General features: G+C 47.8%; 1 protein-coding gene across 3 annotated transcripts in view; it reads left to right on the top strand.

Annotated features, from left to right (window-relative positions):
* Nucleotides 1-5,641, top strand: part of RRP8 (ribosomal RNA processing 8) — a 208,302-nt gene extending 202,661 nt beyond the window's left edge. For all 3 annotated transcript variants that reach the window (XM_085623551.1, XM_085623552.1, XM_085623553.1), the window contains exons 7-8: nt 2,460-2,556; nt 3,383-5,641. In XM_085623551.1, coding sequence (XP_085479677.1) covers nt 2,460-2,556; nt 3,383-3,496 — 211 coding nt within the window. In that variant the 3' untranslated portion in view covers nt 3,497-5,641. The remainder of the gene's footprint in view (nt 1-2,459; nt 2,557-3,382) is intronic.
* The last annotated feature ends 10,045 nt before the right edge of the window (nt 5,642-15,686 follow it).

The following is a 15,686-nucleotide window of genomic DNA, read 5'->3' as shown; positions in this document are numbered from 1 at the left end:
ACCTGCACTGGAAGGACATAGATAATTTGATCTCACACCTATCAGAGGAATACCAGAAGAGGTCCAAAACAATTGTTAAAGCAAGAACATAGCCAAATCCTGCCTTAAATCGGTCTTGAGGTCGGCAGATACAGAAAGCAGACCGCTTACTACTGGTACAGCCCAGAGAAGGCATGCATGGGTGTGCATCTCACGGTTTATACCAGCGGTCCAGGCAAATATTGTGGGAAACCATCTGTTTGGCCCTAGGTTAAAAACAAAACCCTTGAGGCAAAGAAGGTAGACAAGACTGCCAAGGATATGGGGATATATATACAGGTCCTTCCTTTAAAAGAGAATCTCATCTAACAGGAGTGGTCAAGGGAGGCGCAGGCTCAGAGGCAAACTGCAGGGAGTCCATTCTTGCAGCCCATCCAGTGGCAGCAACTTTGTACAGAAACTGCCTACAACACCACCAAAACACAAGGAATGCAAGAAACAAGATTTTCAAATCCTACAAACAGATATGTGAGTACTGCTACAGAAGGTGTGATAATTTGAGCCAGTTCTTGATTTGTAGGCTTTAGAACTTTGCATTTTATACATAAAAAAATGGCCTCGCGTTTCAATCCCAGTTTGCAGAACGCTGTCCAAGATTTGCTGAAGATCATGACCGTAATCTCGCACCTCCTCTGCGTCGCATTTGTGCTGACATGTAACATTGGAAAACACTGCCCCTCACTCGGCTGGGCAGGGCCGCTCTCTACAAAATTATGGCCCTCCCCCACTTTCTGTATGCGTTACAGAACACGCTTTACCTGGTTTCTTCACATTACTTTAACACCATTGAGTCGGAGGTACGTGCCATGCTGTGGAATAACGGTACCCCTGTATAGCTTAGGCTAAACTCACAAAAAGCTGGTGCAAGGGAGGTATTGCCTTGCCCCCGATTTAAAAACTATTATTTGGCCTCACAACTAGTGGTCCTCAACCACTGGGTGCACCGCCCTGGCACGGACCACGCATATCGAATGGATAGGCACAACATGCTCCCTGGTAGCTAAACTAGGGCCCTTTATGGTGGGAAGAAACATACACCGTCACACACGTCAACCTCCACCACAATTGCTATATGGCACACCGCAACGGCCGCCCTGGGATGGAAAAATAAGATAACACAAGTTACCCCATTGCTCGACGCACACAAGGATTTGATAAATGGGAATTAATAGGCCTCTCAAAGGTGGTCGATCTGTGGGCGGGAGGAAGAGTGACTCTGTTTAGCGACCTCCAACGCGATTATCAATTGCACAGCGAGGAAACATTTCAGTACCTTCAGGCCTGAAGTGTACTACAAAAAGCAATACCCAAGGGAACCGACCTGCCAGTCTCTTCCCCGTTGGATGATAGACTCCTAGACGACTACCTTCAAGACCAAGCCATTTCACTGACATATCGCAAAATACTTAAAAATAAGCCTGATCCTCTAGAAAAGCTTCATACCAAATGGGTGGATGATGTGGGAGACATCAATGACGAAGAATGGCAGGAGGCCCTGGCCTCTCCTCGAGAGGTGGCAATACGATCCCGCTTTAAACTTATCCAACTTAAACTACTACACAGAGCCTACTATACTAGCTCAGTTCTGGTTATAATAGGGGTATGAAGTTCCCTCTCTATTCCCAGAGGGTGTGTTCTCTTGTTTCCTGACATATGTTAATCAGAGTCCGGCAACTTCTATGTTTATTATGAGTCTCTTCTGGTGGGAGAGCAGGACTCGGAGTACTGAAAATTACTGGTAAGTAATTGTGATGTTATCACTTTCCCTGCGATGACAGACGCACCAAAACCTCATGTCATGTCTTCTTGTGCAAGTCATCAAGTTAGACTGAGCAGGAGAGGAAGGGTATAGGTAGGCATGTGCTTAGGCTTTAATGTAGCCTTATAACCCGCTGCCAAGGACTATAGCGGTTGTTACAGGCCCTGAACCCAAGTTATAACAAGTGAGAAGGCCTCTAACAACTGGTATAGCCCGAGGCAGAAGGGCTAGAAGTCCATTCGAACATTCCACCATTCCACCCACTAAGGGTAGAATGTTCTAAATAAAAAAGGAAGAAACATGAAGCCAAGCATTGGAATGTTGGAGCTCGGGCCTATACCATCCATTACAAGCCATTGTCTTCAGTGAAGCTCTCAACAATCCATTGTTCCAATTTAGATTCGACTGCTTCTGTGAGTGAGTAAACTGCACTTATACGGTCTTCTCACTCAGTGTACTCTAGTGCTGCTCTCTTAAAAGATCCTTCAGCGCGTCCTCTGCCAATCTCTTCCTGCCATGATTTTTGTTTCCACTGTATTCCTCTGATGCTGCAGTCGTCCAGTCTGTTCCTCCACTGCTGTTCTCTGCCGGTCTATGTCACAAATGAAAATCTATTGTTGTTGGCCTTCTAATGAACTTCGGTGTCTTTCTTTATCCACAGGGGAGTTCTCAAGGTCGCAGAAGTGGCCAGCCGCTTCGGAGATGTTAGAATGTTTCTTAGTGCGTTGGCAATCATGGGCTTTAAGAACACAACCAAGGTACTGGAAGAAGACATAAGTACATGTTATTTTCCAAAAGAGCACTTTAAAACAGTCCTAAATACACCCTATGCCCAGCATCAATACAGAGGGAGCACGGCACCCTGCCACATTTGCTTAGTGCCAGTACACCAAGGCAGGACTTCACCTAAAATCTGGGGAGGTTACTGCGTAGGTCACTGCAGACCCAGTTTTTACGCAAATGACTGCATGGGGAAGTTATTGCAACAATCAGCTTAGTGAAATGAAATACCAGCATAGTGAAACTAGACATCTGAAGACCCTGCCTGCTCTCAGTGACTAGGAAGGGTGTACCAGCACCCAAATTGCTTTGAAAGGTGCCACATGTCTCTAGTGCTGAGTGGGACATGCTAGGACTCTTACTGAGTCTCTGGTGCATGGAGCTATAACTGCACCACAGTCTTAGGATCTTACTGCGCCCACTCTCTGTTCATGTGAACTGCACAAGGATACGATTACTCCAGTCTGAAAGAGAAGACCCCATAGGGATCATGTTTCACAGCACTCTCATGAGCTGCAAAGGTTACAACTCCAGTGTCAGTGGTGGGACGCCACTGGGAACCTATTGCACCCCACTCACTATTCTTATCAAATTCATATTGCTCTGAAGACCCGTCCTTTGGTGATGTTTTTAGGCTGTGTGCGTATAAGCCACAAGTCTTCCTCCCTTTATATGGTTGAGTGTTTGGTGTATTAAGAATAGTCACTATTCCTGTCTTCATCCAACACATGTTCTTTGTTATGTTACTGTGTGCATTTTATTTTGTATCAAGGTTGTTGCTGAAACTGCCCTGTCTTCTTGCAGGACACCGAGAATAAGTACTTCTACATGTTTGAATTCACCAAGACAGGTCCACCAAAATCCAAGGGAAAACTGCCTGGCCTGGAGCTCAAAGCCTGTCTCTACAAGAAGCGCTGAAGCAACTTTCCTGGTAATGGAATCGGTCTTCGGGAAGTGGTACCTGCATACTGGATACAAGACTTGACTACAGTCATCAAAGCAGATTGAGTGAAAAGGCCAACTCCTGCCCACTGAAGGCTTAATTCTGTGTCATAAAATGAATCCCAGTCTATAGAAAAGTTACTTTTCTATCCCATGTTGCAGGTACAACATGCCAGACATAGGAGTTTGAGCCTGGTGCGGAAAGCCAGGCAGCGGCATTGAGTATTACTTACTCTGAGATGGAAGTAGGTTGCCTTCTGTGAACTACGTTTGGACATATGGAAATGGTTTGTTTGACTGTATGATTGTAAGAGAGCATCTTTTCCAAAGGCTGTGGTGTGTAAAATTGTACAATGACATCTATTCCGATTGCTCTGGTGTGTTTTCCATCTGCAACCCTTCAATGTCTCCAGTGTCTGGCCTGTCTGCATCTTTTCCAATGGCTCTGGTGTCTTGTCCATCCATTTTAAAAAAACTCCATTATCACGAAGTGTGGCCTAGCAGTTTACATCCTGATACTACATGAATGTTGTTTTTCTTTTTTAACCAAAGCTTTTTATTGGCATTATGTGAGGTGAAAAGAATTAAAAGCAGCCCTTGACTGGAGCATTCTCCTTCCTACCCGGTACTCAAATCCCTTGCAGTTCCATCCTAGTCCATCCAGTCTTCCAAGATGCGGAATCACCGATGTGGTATCTCCAGTGATATTGGTCCATCACCGGTACCCACCCTGCTTTAATGGGTGGGTTACTGTCTCGCCACCTACTAGATATATCAAGTTTCGCCACCACTGGTCCTAAATGTATCAATGCAGTTTTATATCAGTTGGTGTCTAAATCAAGACCTATACGTAACAATGGTAATCTGGGGTCGTCATCCAGCTGCCATCTTATAACGCTTTGAAGCATGTCACACCCCAGACCAAAACGGTTTGATCCATGGACAGCTCCTGGCTGTATGAATGAAGTCATCCTGTTGTTCTCCACGTTTTGAGCATTTGTCGATCTGATTCGTTTGAAATGTCGAATGTGTTATCAAGGAAGGTATATGCTGTGTAGGGATTTGAGCTATAGTATGTGCAATTGGCTGGCGATGGCAATCTCTCTTTGGCCATTCGAGAAGATTGCCAGCCTTTATCCGCGAGAGGCCCTGTATCTCCCTCCCATGCTCACGGAAGGGTGTCAGAGATGCAAGGTGTATGACTATTGATGGGTATACGGTGTATACTTTCCTACAATCTGTAGCCACCGACATGAGCCTTTTTGCTTCAAGAGAATTTAATTCAGGGAGGACTGCAAGATCTTCAATATGTGGTTAAAGATTGTACCTTAATTGTAAATATTTGAAGAAGTGTTGCTTTTACGTGTCAAAATTCTTCCATAGGTCTTCGAATGAACACTTGGCCGTGCCCATCATGACTTTCCCTCTCTGGTGTCCCTAATCAAGCGTCCGAATGTGCTCCACTGATTTGTACCTTGGCCAGTAATTTGATGTAAAGGAAGTGTATAGTGCCACTGAATTTATGGCAATGCAAAAGATGGACCATGACGGCCGCCTAGGAAGGGGACTAGGGCATTGTGAAGACGTCGTATATTATGTGGATCATAAAGCCGCATTGATCTGGGTGTACTGTAGATCCAATCAGCCGAACACGTTGGGAGCTAGCACTGTGGCAGTGTTCTTAACTTCAGTGTTGGTAAGGGATGTTGGATAATATGATCAACATTGGTCCTGTGTCACATCAGGTTTAAGTAGGATGACAATTTGGTCGGTCCTGTAGGAGCTCAGTCGTCACCGCCTTCTCCACAATTGCCTTAAGAGGAGGTATAACAGATCGGTGCTAGATTTGAGAAACTCGACGGGTAAGCCAGTGAACTCAGTTTCTTCCCACCCTCGAGGTCTCCCCTGTGACATTTCCTCATCTTCCATCTCTTCCTTTCTTCCGCTGAAAGGCCTCACGTTGGGATGTGTTCACGTAAACTCCAGATGTGCAACTGAATTTGGCTAATCCTTCTCTGCATCTAGGGGTTAATACTATGTTGCAAATGTTTTAACTATCTGGATTGGTTACTTCTTAATGTAAACCACACAATTCAGTAAAATATTTTGATAATTGTTTTACAGATGCTTTTTTATAGACCTCTTCTTTTCTATTTGACATTGGCCTAAAAGCAATACACATCTGGCATGTTTAGGACAATGCGTGACTTATCTACATATACAGTGAAAAGGGAAGATATATTAGTATCAAGTGTGAGCTGATAGAACTATCAAGGGCATAGTTAATGATCAGTGTTGTGTTCTTACAATTACTGCACCAAGATATTGTGTGTCACGAGAATAGTGAGAGGCTTTTAGAATCTAATGAAAAAGATTAGAGGAGAGCAGCCCCTGTGGTGCTTGCATAGGGCCGATGAGACGCTTATAACACCTCGGAAAGACAGACAGAAATGACGTAAGCAAAGCTATTTAGCTTGTATTAGTCATACATCTCGGCTATACATATAAGGTGTTGTTAGCAGGGATTGGGGAAAAGCCCAGAGTAGGCCATATGTCTGTCAGCTGCTAGTTATTAAAGAAGAAAAGCATGCATGGAGATATTACTGCAAAATATGAACTTTCTGCAGTGAGGTAAGGCTTCTGGAACTATAGGCAGTTTAATGGTCCTTCCAGTTACCCGAAGACCATAAAGGCTGCAGGGGGCTCTCAAAGAGTCTGAAAGGTCCCTTGTAATGACCTGATCATTGCGGTCACAGGACCGTTGCTGAGAGAGTTTGGGTGGAGCAGATTCATTGAAATGTGATTTTACTCGGAGTTTTTTTTAAAAAAATTTTTTTAATGTCTTCATTGATTTTCTGGTAAACATTAGGAACTTCATGCTCAGTGGGAGTTTATAACATCTTATCACTACAGTGCAGTGTACAAGGCTGTGACAACAGTAATAAGAATGTGAATATAGTAATTCTGCTTAATACAGTGTTGCGTCACACCTTGGATTATCTGAGCAACTGGTGCAAAATAGCTTGCACAGCGATGCATATCAAGAAATATTCCAAACCAGCATTTACACTGCAATGGTCTCGGCATTGTTAAATTTAGAGCTGTTGGCATTGTTCATGACATTATTCTTGTTTGTTTTTGTTTTAAAACATTAGAAGAAACTGCATTGTTATTTACAATGTCAATAGCTTAATCACTCTCCAGTGCGAGACCTATTGCATTTGCACCCACACACAGAGCCACACACACACAAAGCCACCCACACACAGCCACCCACACATACAGAGCCACTCACATAGAGCAACCCACACACAAATAGAGCCACCCACAGAGCCACACACACACAGAGCCACCCACACACTCACACAGAGCCACACACACATACACAGAGCCACACACACATACACAGAGCCACATACACACAGTGAAAGCTCCAAAGGTCCCACACACCCTCAGCATCATGCCCTTTCTGCCAAGGATATTAAAATGCAAGCATCACAACAGGTAGGCAATGGGGGCCTGCACAGGCTACTAAACACTGAAGAGAGACCACACGAGCTAAGCAGTGTTTATCTCTTGTCTGGCTTAAAAAGCAGGAGGTTTCAACAGTCTGCTGCAATAGCCTGAGTCCGAATGCTCTAAGGCTGGTTGGGTCGAAACATGTTGGAAGGGCCGGGACTCCACGGGTGCTGCTGCAGCGTGAAAGATTGGCGTTTATGCTCTTGTCAGTACTCACCAGAGCTACTTTGTGTCGGTTGGGGTTACTGGAAGACCGTAGCCGGGCAAGTAGGGGTGGGCGGAATTTGCGAAATCCACTTTCGCAAATTATCGCGAAAATGTTAAAAACTATCGCAAACACGCGGAATTATCGCGAAGATGCGGAAGTTTTTTTCCCGCATGTTCGCGAGATTTTCTGCATGGTTGCGGCTCGCCAACTTACCCATGTGGTTGCTCGCGGGCGCGGCCGTCTTGTTTTCAGTTGTCTCGCTGTGCATGATCGCGAGAAGAAAGACGTGATCGGGCGACGCATGACGTCACTGCGGGCACGAACTGTCGCGAGACAGCGCAAATGGCTAAAAACAATACAACATCTCATGGAGAACGCGACCGGATCAAGAAAACTTGTCGGCGAACGCAGGGATTCAGGTAAGGCGATCGCGCGAGAATGTATTATTTTACAGCGCGAGGAAGAACCAAATTATCGCTAAGCTGCGGAATGCGGAAATTTTGACATTTTCGCGCTTTCCGCGGAACGCGAAAATGTCAAATTATTGCAATTTCCGCGAACGGAACGAAATTTTAGCCCAGGCCTACCGGCAAGTTGCTTTTTCGCAAAAATATGTGGAAAGAATTTGGCAGGAAAAGAGGACAGCTAAACATTTCCACCGATTAAGCCGAGCTGAATGACAGCAGCGTTTGAAGGCCGATGGGGATTCTGAAAGCCTTTTTTCCCCGTGATTCAGACAGGAAACCGGAGCCTGCGGTGACACAAAGCATCGTCAAATCTAGACCCGCCCCTGGTTAGCAGGAACACCTCTACTAGAGCCCAGGCCTGGCTTTGTAGCCAACAGCAGTGTGTGTGCCGGGACTTGTCCTAACACACTACTGGGCCTTGTCGGACCGTACTGCTGGGACTTGCCCATAGTACTTCTAACATGGAAAACAACACATTGGCAAGTGGCGGAATGCCTGCGTCAAATACTAATCCTGGTCTTTCTATATAGGGTTTCATCGCACATCTCTGCCACTTCTAAGCGCTGTACATAACGTTACTATTGTCCAAATAATGGCACTCCGTTTATTGACGTAGGTAGTATGAAAGGCCCAATCAGACATTTAGATAACTACAGTCATCAGTGACAGGTATTTACTTATAGAGCCGTCCTTTACACGTCATTTGCATTTTGTCCGCCCGAGGATGCTTACTTACCAGAGGCAGGCTGGCTTTTAGTCTATTTTGAGTTCCCTGCAAACGCTCGGCGCCTCTGCAGTGCCAGTAGGGCTGGGCCAGAGTCAGACGTATGTCAGGCCCCTTCCCGCCACGAAATCTTTGCCCCCCTGTCCCGCCTCTGTCCTCCGAGGAGCCCGCTTACCAGGCTGGCCTCCATTGTACCCGGCTCTTGGAACCAGCCCCCATTTTGTGGCCTCTTGTGCCGTGGACAGGCCTTGTTATTTTGCTCGCAGATTCACCACTGTAGAAATGCCCAGAGGAGACATTCTTCGTGCATCAGCCGCAGACGCCTTTATTTAAGGCAACACTTTCAAAACAATAATATTTGCGTGTGTTATTATAAATACAGATTTCACTACCTCTGTGCACTAATAAAGATATTGAATGGAGACCCCGTTCCTCAGGCTGTCATCTAAAGAGGCAGCATGTGTTTCTTGGTTGGGGGGGGGGGGGGGGTCGGTCGGCGGGTGGGCGCTCTGTCCTGACGACTCTGGCAGTGACACGGGTGTGTTTGTAAACGGCGCAGGGTAGCTCGGTGGGTGCTGGCACGGGATGGGTGGTGTCTCCTTCCTTCCTCATGGCCCCTGCCCACACAGGAGGATTGTTCACCCTTCTCTCGCTCTTGTATTTTCACTGCCCTACCCCCTACAGCGCCAGTTTAAGCATTTTGCCCCCTGGAAAGGCGGCATATTTTATGGTACCTGTTTGGGAAACCTTTATTTTTATCATCTATTTTCTGCTAATTCAAGCCTGCAAGAAACCAAACAATACTGAAGTATATGTCAAAGTATCAGAAACGGGGGTCACACAAAAGCAGCCATGCTTTGCCTTGACTGGGGCCCCAGATCAAATGCAATAAAATGGCTCTGGGTAAAAGAGAGCCCTGGCGAGATAGAAAAATACAGCTGATGTGGAAAGACAACTCACTTTTCTTGGGGGGATGGGGGGGGCTTTAAACATGGGGGTCCCGGGCGATTGCCTACTTTGTCTGCGACTTAATACGGCTCTGTCCTCGTACCGCTAAGCTGTTGCTTATTTACAAGCCCCGTGTGCCTCAGTTGGGTGGAGGGAGGAAGGATTCGGCCCCTCAGCCCCCCGGCATGAGGTGGAGGGCTCGGACGGCCCCTGCACCCACAACTGCTGCTTCCGCAGAGAGGGGCACGTGAACGCGGAAGACGGGGGCAACGAGAGGCCCAGCTCTGAATTTAACATCACAAGCACCTCACAGAGAAAACCAAGAGCGAAATAATATACATGCACCTATGGAAACAATACACAGACACAACACACACAGGCACAGAACACAACAAAACACACAGTACATTATATAATTCATAAGTTGATTTCGTCTAACGTTAGAAACACTACCCACGTCATGTAAAGGAAACGTACCAATATTTTATCTGCTTTTGAAAAGCTTGCTGTAGGCCTTCTCTTTTCAAATGTATGTTTCGCTTTTTTGGTGTAAACATTCTTTTTTGTGGTGGAAACATTTTGGTGTTAAAAGTTGCTTCCCTGTACTCCCTTTTAATTAACGTGTTTGTAATACACATAAGTATACCCTCTGATAGTTTTGTGTTGGGAACATCACATGCGTCACACCAGGTGTGTTCACATGAGTCAGTTCTCGCAGCGTTAATATAAAATAGAGTGCTATAAAGTAATTGCGGACAGACTGGTTAATGTAGCGCAGTGGGCTGAGCACCTGCTGAGACTCCCGCAGTCTGCGAGGTTCGTACCGACCCTGCCTTTCATCATTCCGAAGCTGTTGTAGTTTATGGTGAGCGCGCTACAGGTGGAAGCTGTGATTGGGGTCTGGGTGGTGGCGGACCCACGAGAATAGTTAAGTCCCTCACCTTACGAGGAGCCGTAGAAGGGACACATAGGATCGGGTCGGAGCGGTCAATGAACGGGAGGGGTGTCTGGCAGAGAGCAGCTCCTTACTGCTCTGACGGGGCCAGTCGGGCAAAAGCTCAGCTTCTCTGAAGTACTCTGTGTGCATTGCTTCCTGGCCCTGCTGTAAAGCCGGGGCCTCAGCTCTGCGAGTTCGGGCCACTTTCAACTCTCTTGTCTCTGTTACTAACAGACAGTGAACCGAAGGAAGAGAGTGTGCAGCGAGTGACACTATCCCACACATCCTCCTGCCCTCTATCTTTCTCCCTTTCCCTCCAGGGGTTTGCCGGGCCGTGCGGGCGCCCTGCGGCTTGTGGCTGGTCCCTGTCCACCCCTGCCGGTGTGCACACGATTGCCCGTATATTAGCCGAAGGTGAGCAGGGGTGCGCGCTATTTATTTGAGGTGATAAAGCGGCCCTCAGCAGTAATCTGCATCGATATGTGCCAGCAGCGGATCTTGGGGTCATAGGAATCAGCGGGATAGAGAGGGGGAAAAAACTCAAGTGCGCCACAACCTACGTGAGGAGTATGGAAGCAGCGGCGCCAGCCCGGCAACAACAAACAGCCCGTGGATGCGACGCTCGCGGAGGTAAGCGGGAGACAGTGCAGCAGCCGAACACGGGAGCCGACAGCAGGGGGAGAGGACGCCATTAACACCACCGCCTTAATCCGAGGTGAAGCAGAAACGCAGCGGCGTTTTCGGATTCGGGGGCGTGTTTTCCTTTCTCTCCTCTTGCCATTGGCTGGAATGTTTACATTCCAGAGGAGAGAAAGAATCGAAAAAACATGCCCCTGAATCACAAAAAGACGGGGCTTGTTTGGAGCGACAAAGCTCTTCTCCAATGGCTGACCAGCATTTAAGAGGCCAGCCAATGGAGAAGAGGGAAAAAAAGGGGCGGGTTAAAGCCCCACTCCTAAAACATTAAAGCTCGCGAGCGAGACTGCGCAAGCGCAGCCTTCGCTAGCCGAGACCTAACAAAAACCAGGGAAGGGTGGGGACCTTAGCGTACTGTATCTGTTCTGTTCCAAGTAGGTTAATATGGACCAATGTTGTGCATGCACGGCGTGCGGATGTGGAAGACCAGCATTGGGGCGCAGGCTAATCGTGGTTGTGTCTAGGGTGGGGGGGGCGATGTTGGGTGGCAAAGGGTGAATGAGTGGTATTACAGGGTGACAAGACGGTTTCCGTGATATCTGCCCATTCCCACTCCTATGGTGACCTGCTGCTGATCTGGTGATCACGTGGGAGTGTCTGCCAACCTAGCCTAAATTGCCGTGAGGTGTGTTTTCCAATCTGGAGGATTGGGTGTGATCAAATGGCCAGGCACGTGGCCATGGGAGATCTCAAGTTCTGCTATGAGGGCTCTACATATGTCAGCAAGCCACAACTGAATAGGTGGAGCTAAATGGGATTCCCAGCACATTGCAATCTTTCGTTTGCTATCACCAGAGCAAAATGCAAGAATTTATTGTGGGTTTTACGTGAGGTGATCCCCAACAAGAAGTGTGAGCCGTCCAGCACAACATTGCAGCCAGTAGCCTCTGTTAGTGATTCGACCACTGCTGTCCAGTTAGTCGCCAGCTGCGGACACGGCCACACCATGTGCACGAAGGTTGCCTCAGTCTCCCAACAGCGAGGGAAACTCACTGGGGAGCAAGGGTTCATCCGTACAAGTATATGGGGGGGGGGGGAAGGTAAGTGTGAAGGAGATAATTCAATGTGGTATACTTAAGTCTGGAATTCACTGAGATAATTTTTGGGATACCCAGACATTGCACCCATTGGCTGTCGGTTAATGTAATCGAGAGTGCTTCCTCCCAGTAAGCCCTAAGCGCCGCAAGAGGCACCACATTGTCCTGTTGTAACGAATTGTACAGCATGGCTATGGCGCGTCGGGTAGTGCAGTGTATAAGCAGTGTCTGAAGCAGCCTAGATGTTGCTGGTTCGTCGTGTGTCCTGCCCTATATCTTGTTGAGGCGGTGTGTGAGGGATGCATACAGAAGAAAGGACCCAGGGGGAGCTCAAAAAATCATTTGTCAAGTTCTTGAATGTACATAGAACCGAGTCCGAGAACAAGTCACACCATGAGGTGACACCAACCCTGGTCCATTCTGTCGCCTATGGTCGAGAGCCCAGTGCGATGCAACCAGGTGTCACCCAGAGTGGTAATTCAGGGGCATACAAAAGGAGGGAGCGTAACTTATATAAGTAAAAAGACCAACAAGAACAGGCCGTAAACATTAGGATATTCCCTGGCCTCTTCGGGATTGTTGTTTCCGAGCCCCACAACCATTCCATTATGGCATTCGGGCGAAGTCCAGTTGCCCAGCAGCCCAGCTCCATAGTATTATGGCCGGCCAGCCAATGCATTGCGCAGCTGCGTACTAATAGTCATACTCTGGGGGCTCCCAAGCCACCCACAGATAATGGGGCATACAGTTTCACAAGAGAAACCCATTTCCTAGTCTTACCCCATATGAGGGCTACCAATAAGGACTGAAATTCACTGAACAATTTCTGTGGTAATAAGAGTGGGAGGGAAGCAAAAAAGTACAGCAACCTGGGCAAGAGTAACATTTTAGAGATTGCTATACGACCTATAGGTGAAAGCGGTAACTTCGTCCAGAAGTGCTCTGATACCTGATTTCGGGTCAAGTTTGTGCTATATAAAACTCAGAGAAAAGAATGGTAGAGAGGAATGAGCGCTGGCCATTACCTTGCCCAAATTTCCATCCAGTAAGTCCTCATTTGAGTGGTGCACCTGAACACCCAAATATTTTAAGGTATTGTAGGACCAGGGAAGTGGCGTGCGTGGGATGGTGTTCCACTGGTCCGGAATCAGGGGGGTGGGGGATCATAGGGAATAAGAGAGATTTATCCCAATTTACCTTTAAGCCAGATATTTACCCGAAGCATTCCAGCAGCGCCATCAGTTGTGGTAGGACCATTGCTTCTCTCTGCAAATATAGCAAAGCGTATCGGCACACAGCGAAACTATGTTCCAATGACTGTACGCCCGTATGCCCCAGTCTGCCGCCCGCAATCTGGCGCGTAGGTGAGTGGCTCCTTTGCCAGCGTAAAAATTATTGGTGATTAGGAGCATACCTGTCGGGTGCCCTGTTCAATGACAAAGGGGTCTGAAATAACAGAGCCGGTCTTCACTCGTGCCATTGGTGAATTATATAATAAGTTAATTTATTTTAGGAATCGGGGACCCATCCAAAAGCCTGAAAGTACTGCATGTAAGTAACACCAGCCCATGGTGTCGAACGCCTTCTCAATGTTGTGAGGAGACCCCGGATTGTAGTTCTGATGTGCGCGCCCAGTCCATCAGCAGAAAGAGTCTACATAAATTAAGAAAGGTGTTCCTGCCAGATATGAAGCCGTTCTGGTAGCTGTGCACAAGAAGTTTGGTAACCGCTATCAGTCTATGAGCCAGAACTCTGCCATGGATCTTTTAATCAGAATTTAGAAGGGGCAGTGGGCTGTCCCACCCAAGAAGAAATGGGTCCCTGCTGGTTTGGGTAGGACCACCAGTATGGCCTAGTGGAGAAGTGTGGCTCAATGATTAGAGTGGCAGACCCTGATGCAGAGATCTAGCCCGGGACCAGGGTTCAATTCCCCGCCTCGGCGGATCTTGGGCTCAAAAATTCCACGGACCTGATAATTCTCGCCTCGGTGCCTATTCCAATCATGGAGTCCCACTCTGCAACTCTGGGCAATAGCTTGCTTAATCTCCACAACGGCCCCCACAACGCTAAAGGATGCCTGGCCTCCACCTTGGGGGTGCCCAGGAGTGGACGCCTCACAGGGAAAGCCAGGATGGGTTCCACAGCGGTATTCGTACAAGCGCCTTGAGACCCTTGCGGGTGAGTAGTGCGCTATACAAGTATCAAATTTACATTTACATTTTATGGAGGGAGGAGGGTAATACACCTTTTTCATTCGCATAGACGTATACCTGACATAGGCGAAGGGACTAGTTGCATGAGAAAGGTTGTATAAAACTCTAAGGGCCAACCGTCGGCCCAAGGAGTCCTACCGCTTGCCATCTGTTGTATGGCGACTACTTTCACAGTATCAGTAATAGGGGATTCCAGCTCTACGTATTTTGTAGGTAGGACATGGGGGAGAGTGGCGCCATCCAGGAAGGAATGTATCTCGACTGGGTCACACTCTTGAGGGGCTCTGTAAAAAGAGGCAGTATTAATTTCGTCCTGCGTGTTGACAATGCAACCCACCCCGTCTCTGATGGCTGTGATCTGATTCCTGGGTGAGTCCGATCTTAAGAGCGACGACAACAACCTACTGGTTTTATCTACCTCCGTGTGACTTCTGGCCTGATATTCCTTGTAGTCTGTAGCACCTAGCTGCTCCAGTGTCGTCTTATACGATGATTTCGCTTGGGCCAGTGCTGCTGCGGTTAATGGGTCAGTAGGGGTAGCCCTTTCGCACCGGTGTATCTCTGATTCCAAATCGTTAAGCTTATTACGGTGGGTCAACTAGAGTGCTGTATATCGCTTTAATCATGTGCCTCCGGAGCACAACCTTGAGAGCGTCCCAATCCACCCCAACCCAGGATGCAGCACTCTCATTGTCCTGAAAATATGAAGTAATAGTTCCTGAAAGGAGAGAGCGGAGCAGGGCGTCGCGGAGTTCTTCTAGGGGCAGTCGCCAAGTTGGGATTTTGAGTTTACATCTCCCCAGGATAGCTGCACAGGACAATGATCCAATAATTGTGATACCAAGATATTCCGCTTGGGACACCTGAGTAAGAGCCTCCCGTGAACAGTACCGTACATCTATTCTAGTATGCAGATCGTGTTAACCCGAATAGTGTGAGTATTCCCTGGTGTCTGGGTGTAAGTCACGCCAGGCTTCCCGTGCCTGGTGGTTAGTAGATCAAGTCTATAAATGATGGGCAAGCGCATTTGATTGAGCGCCGGGAGGGGGTGGGGAGGGGGGGGGGCGGGCGGCGAACGGTCCATTTCTAAACCTAGAGTGCAGTTAAAATCTCCCCACCCCCCAATAGACCGGAGCCAATGTGTTCCGCAGCAACGCCGGAGTCAGTGATTGCAGAAAGGAGGACTGGTTAGTGTTGGGGGCATACAGCAACACTAGTGTTATTGGAAGGCCGTCCAGCAGACCTTCCAGGATTGCGTAGCGGCATTTGGTATCTACGGGTGTGTGCGAGACCTCCAGCGCTCCACTAGCATAGCGAGAATACGTGATCCCCCTCCAGCACTGGTCATAGAGTCCAGTGTTTGTGAGCTAAGATGGGTTTCCTGCAGGAGTGCTATAGAAATCTTACACCTGCAGAG

The sequence above is a fragment of the Triturus cristatus genome, chromosome 8 (assembly GCF_964204655.1).
Source record: "Triturus cristatus chromosome 8, aTriCri1.1, whole genome shotgun sequence".
NCBI lineage: Eukaryota > Metazoa > Chordata > Amphibia > Caudata > Salamandridae > Triturus > Triturus cristatus.
This window is presented reverse-complemented; position numbering and strand designations above follow the sequence as displayed.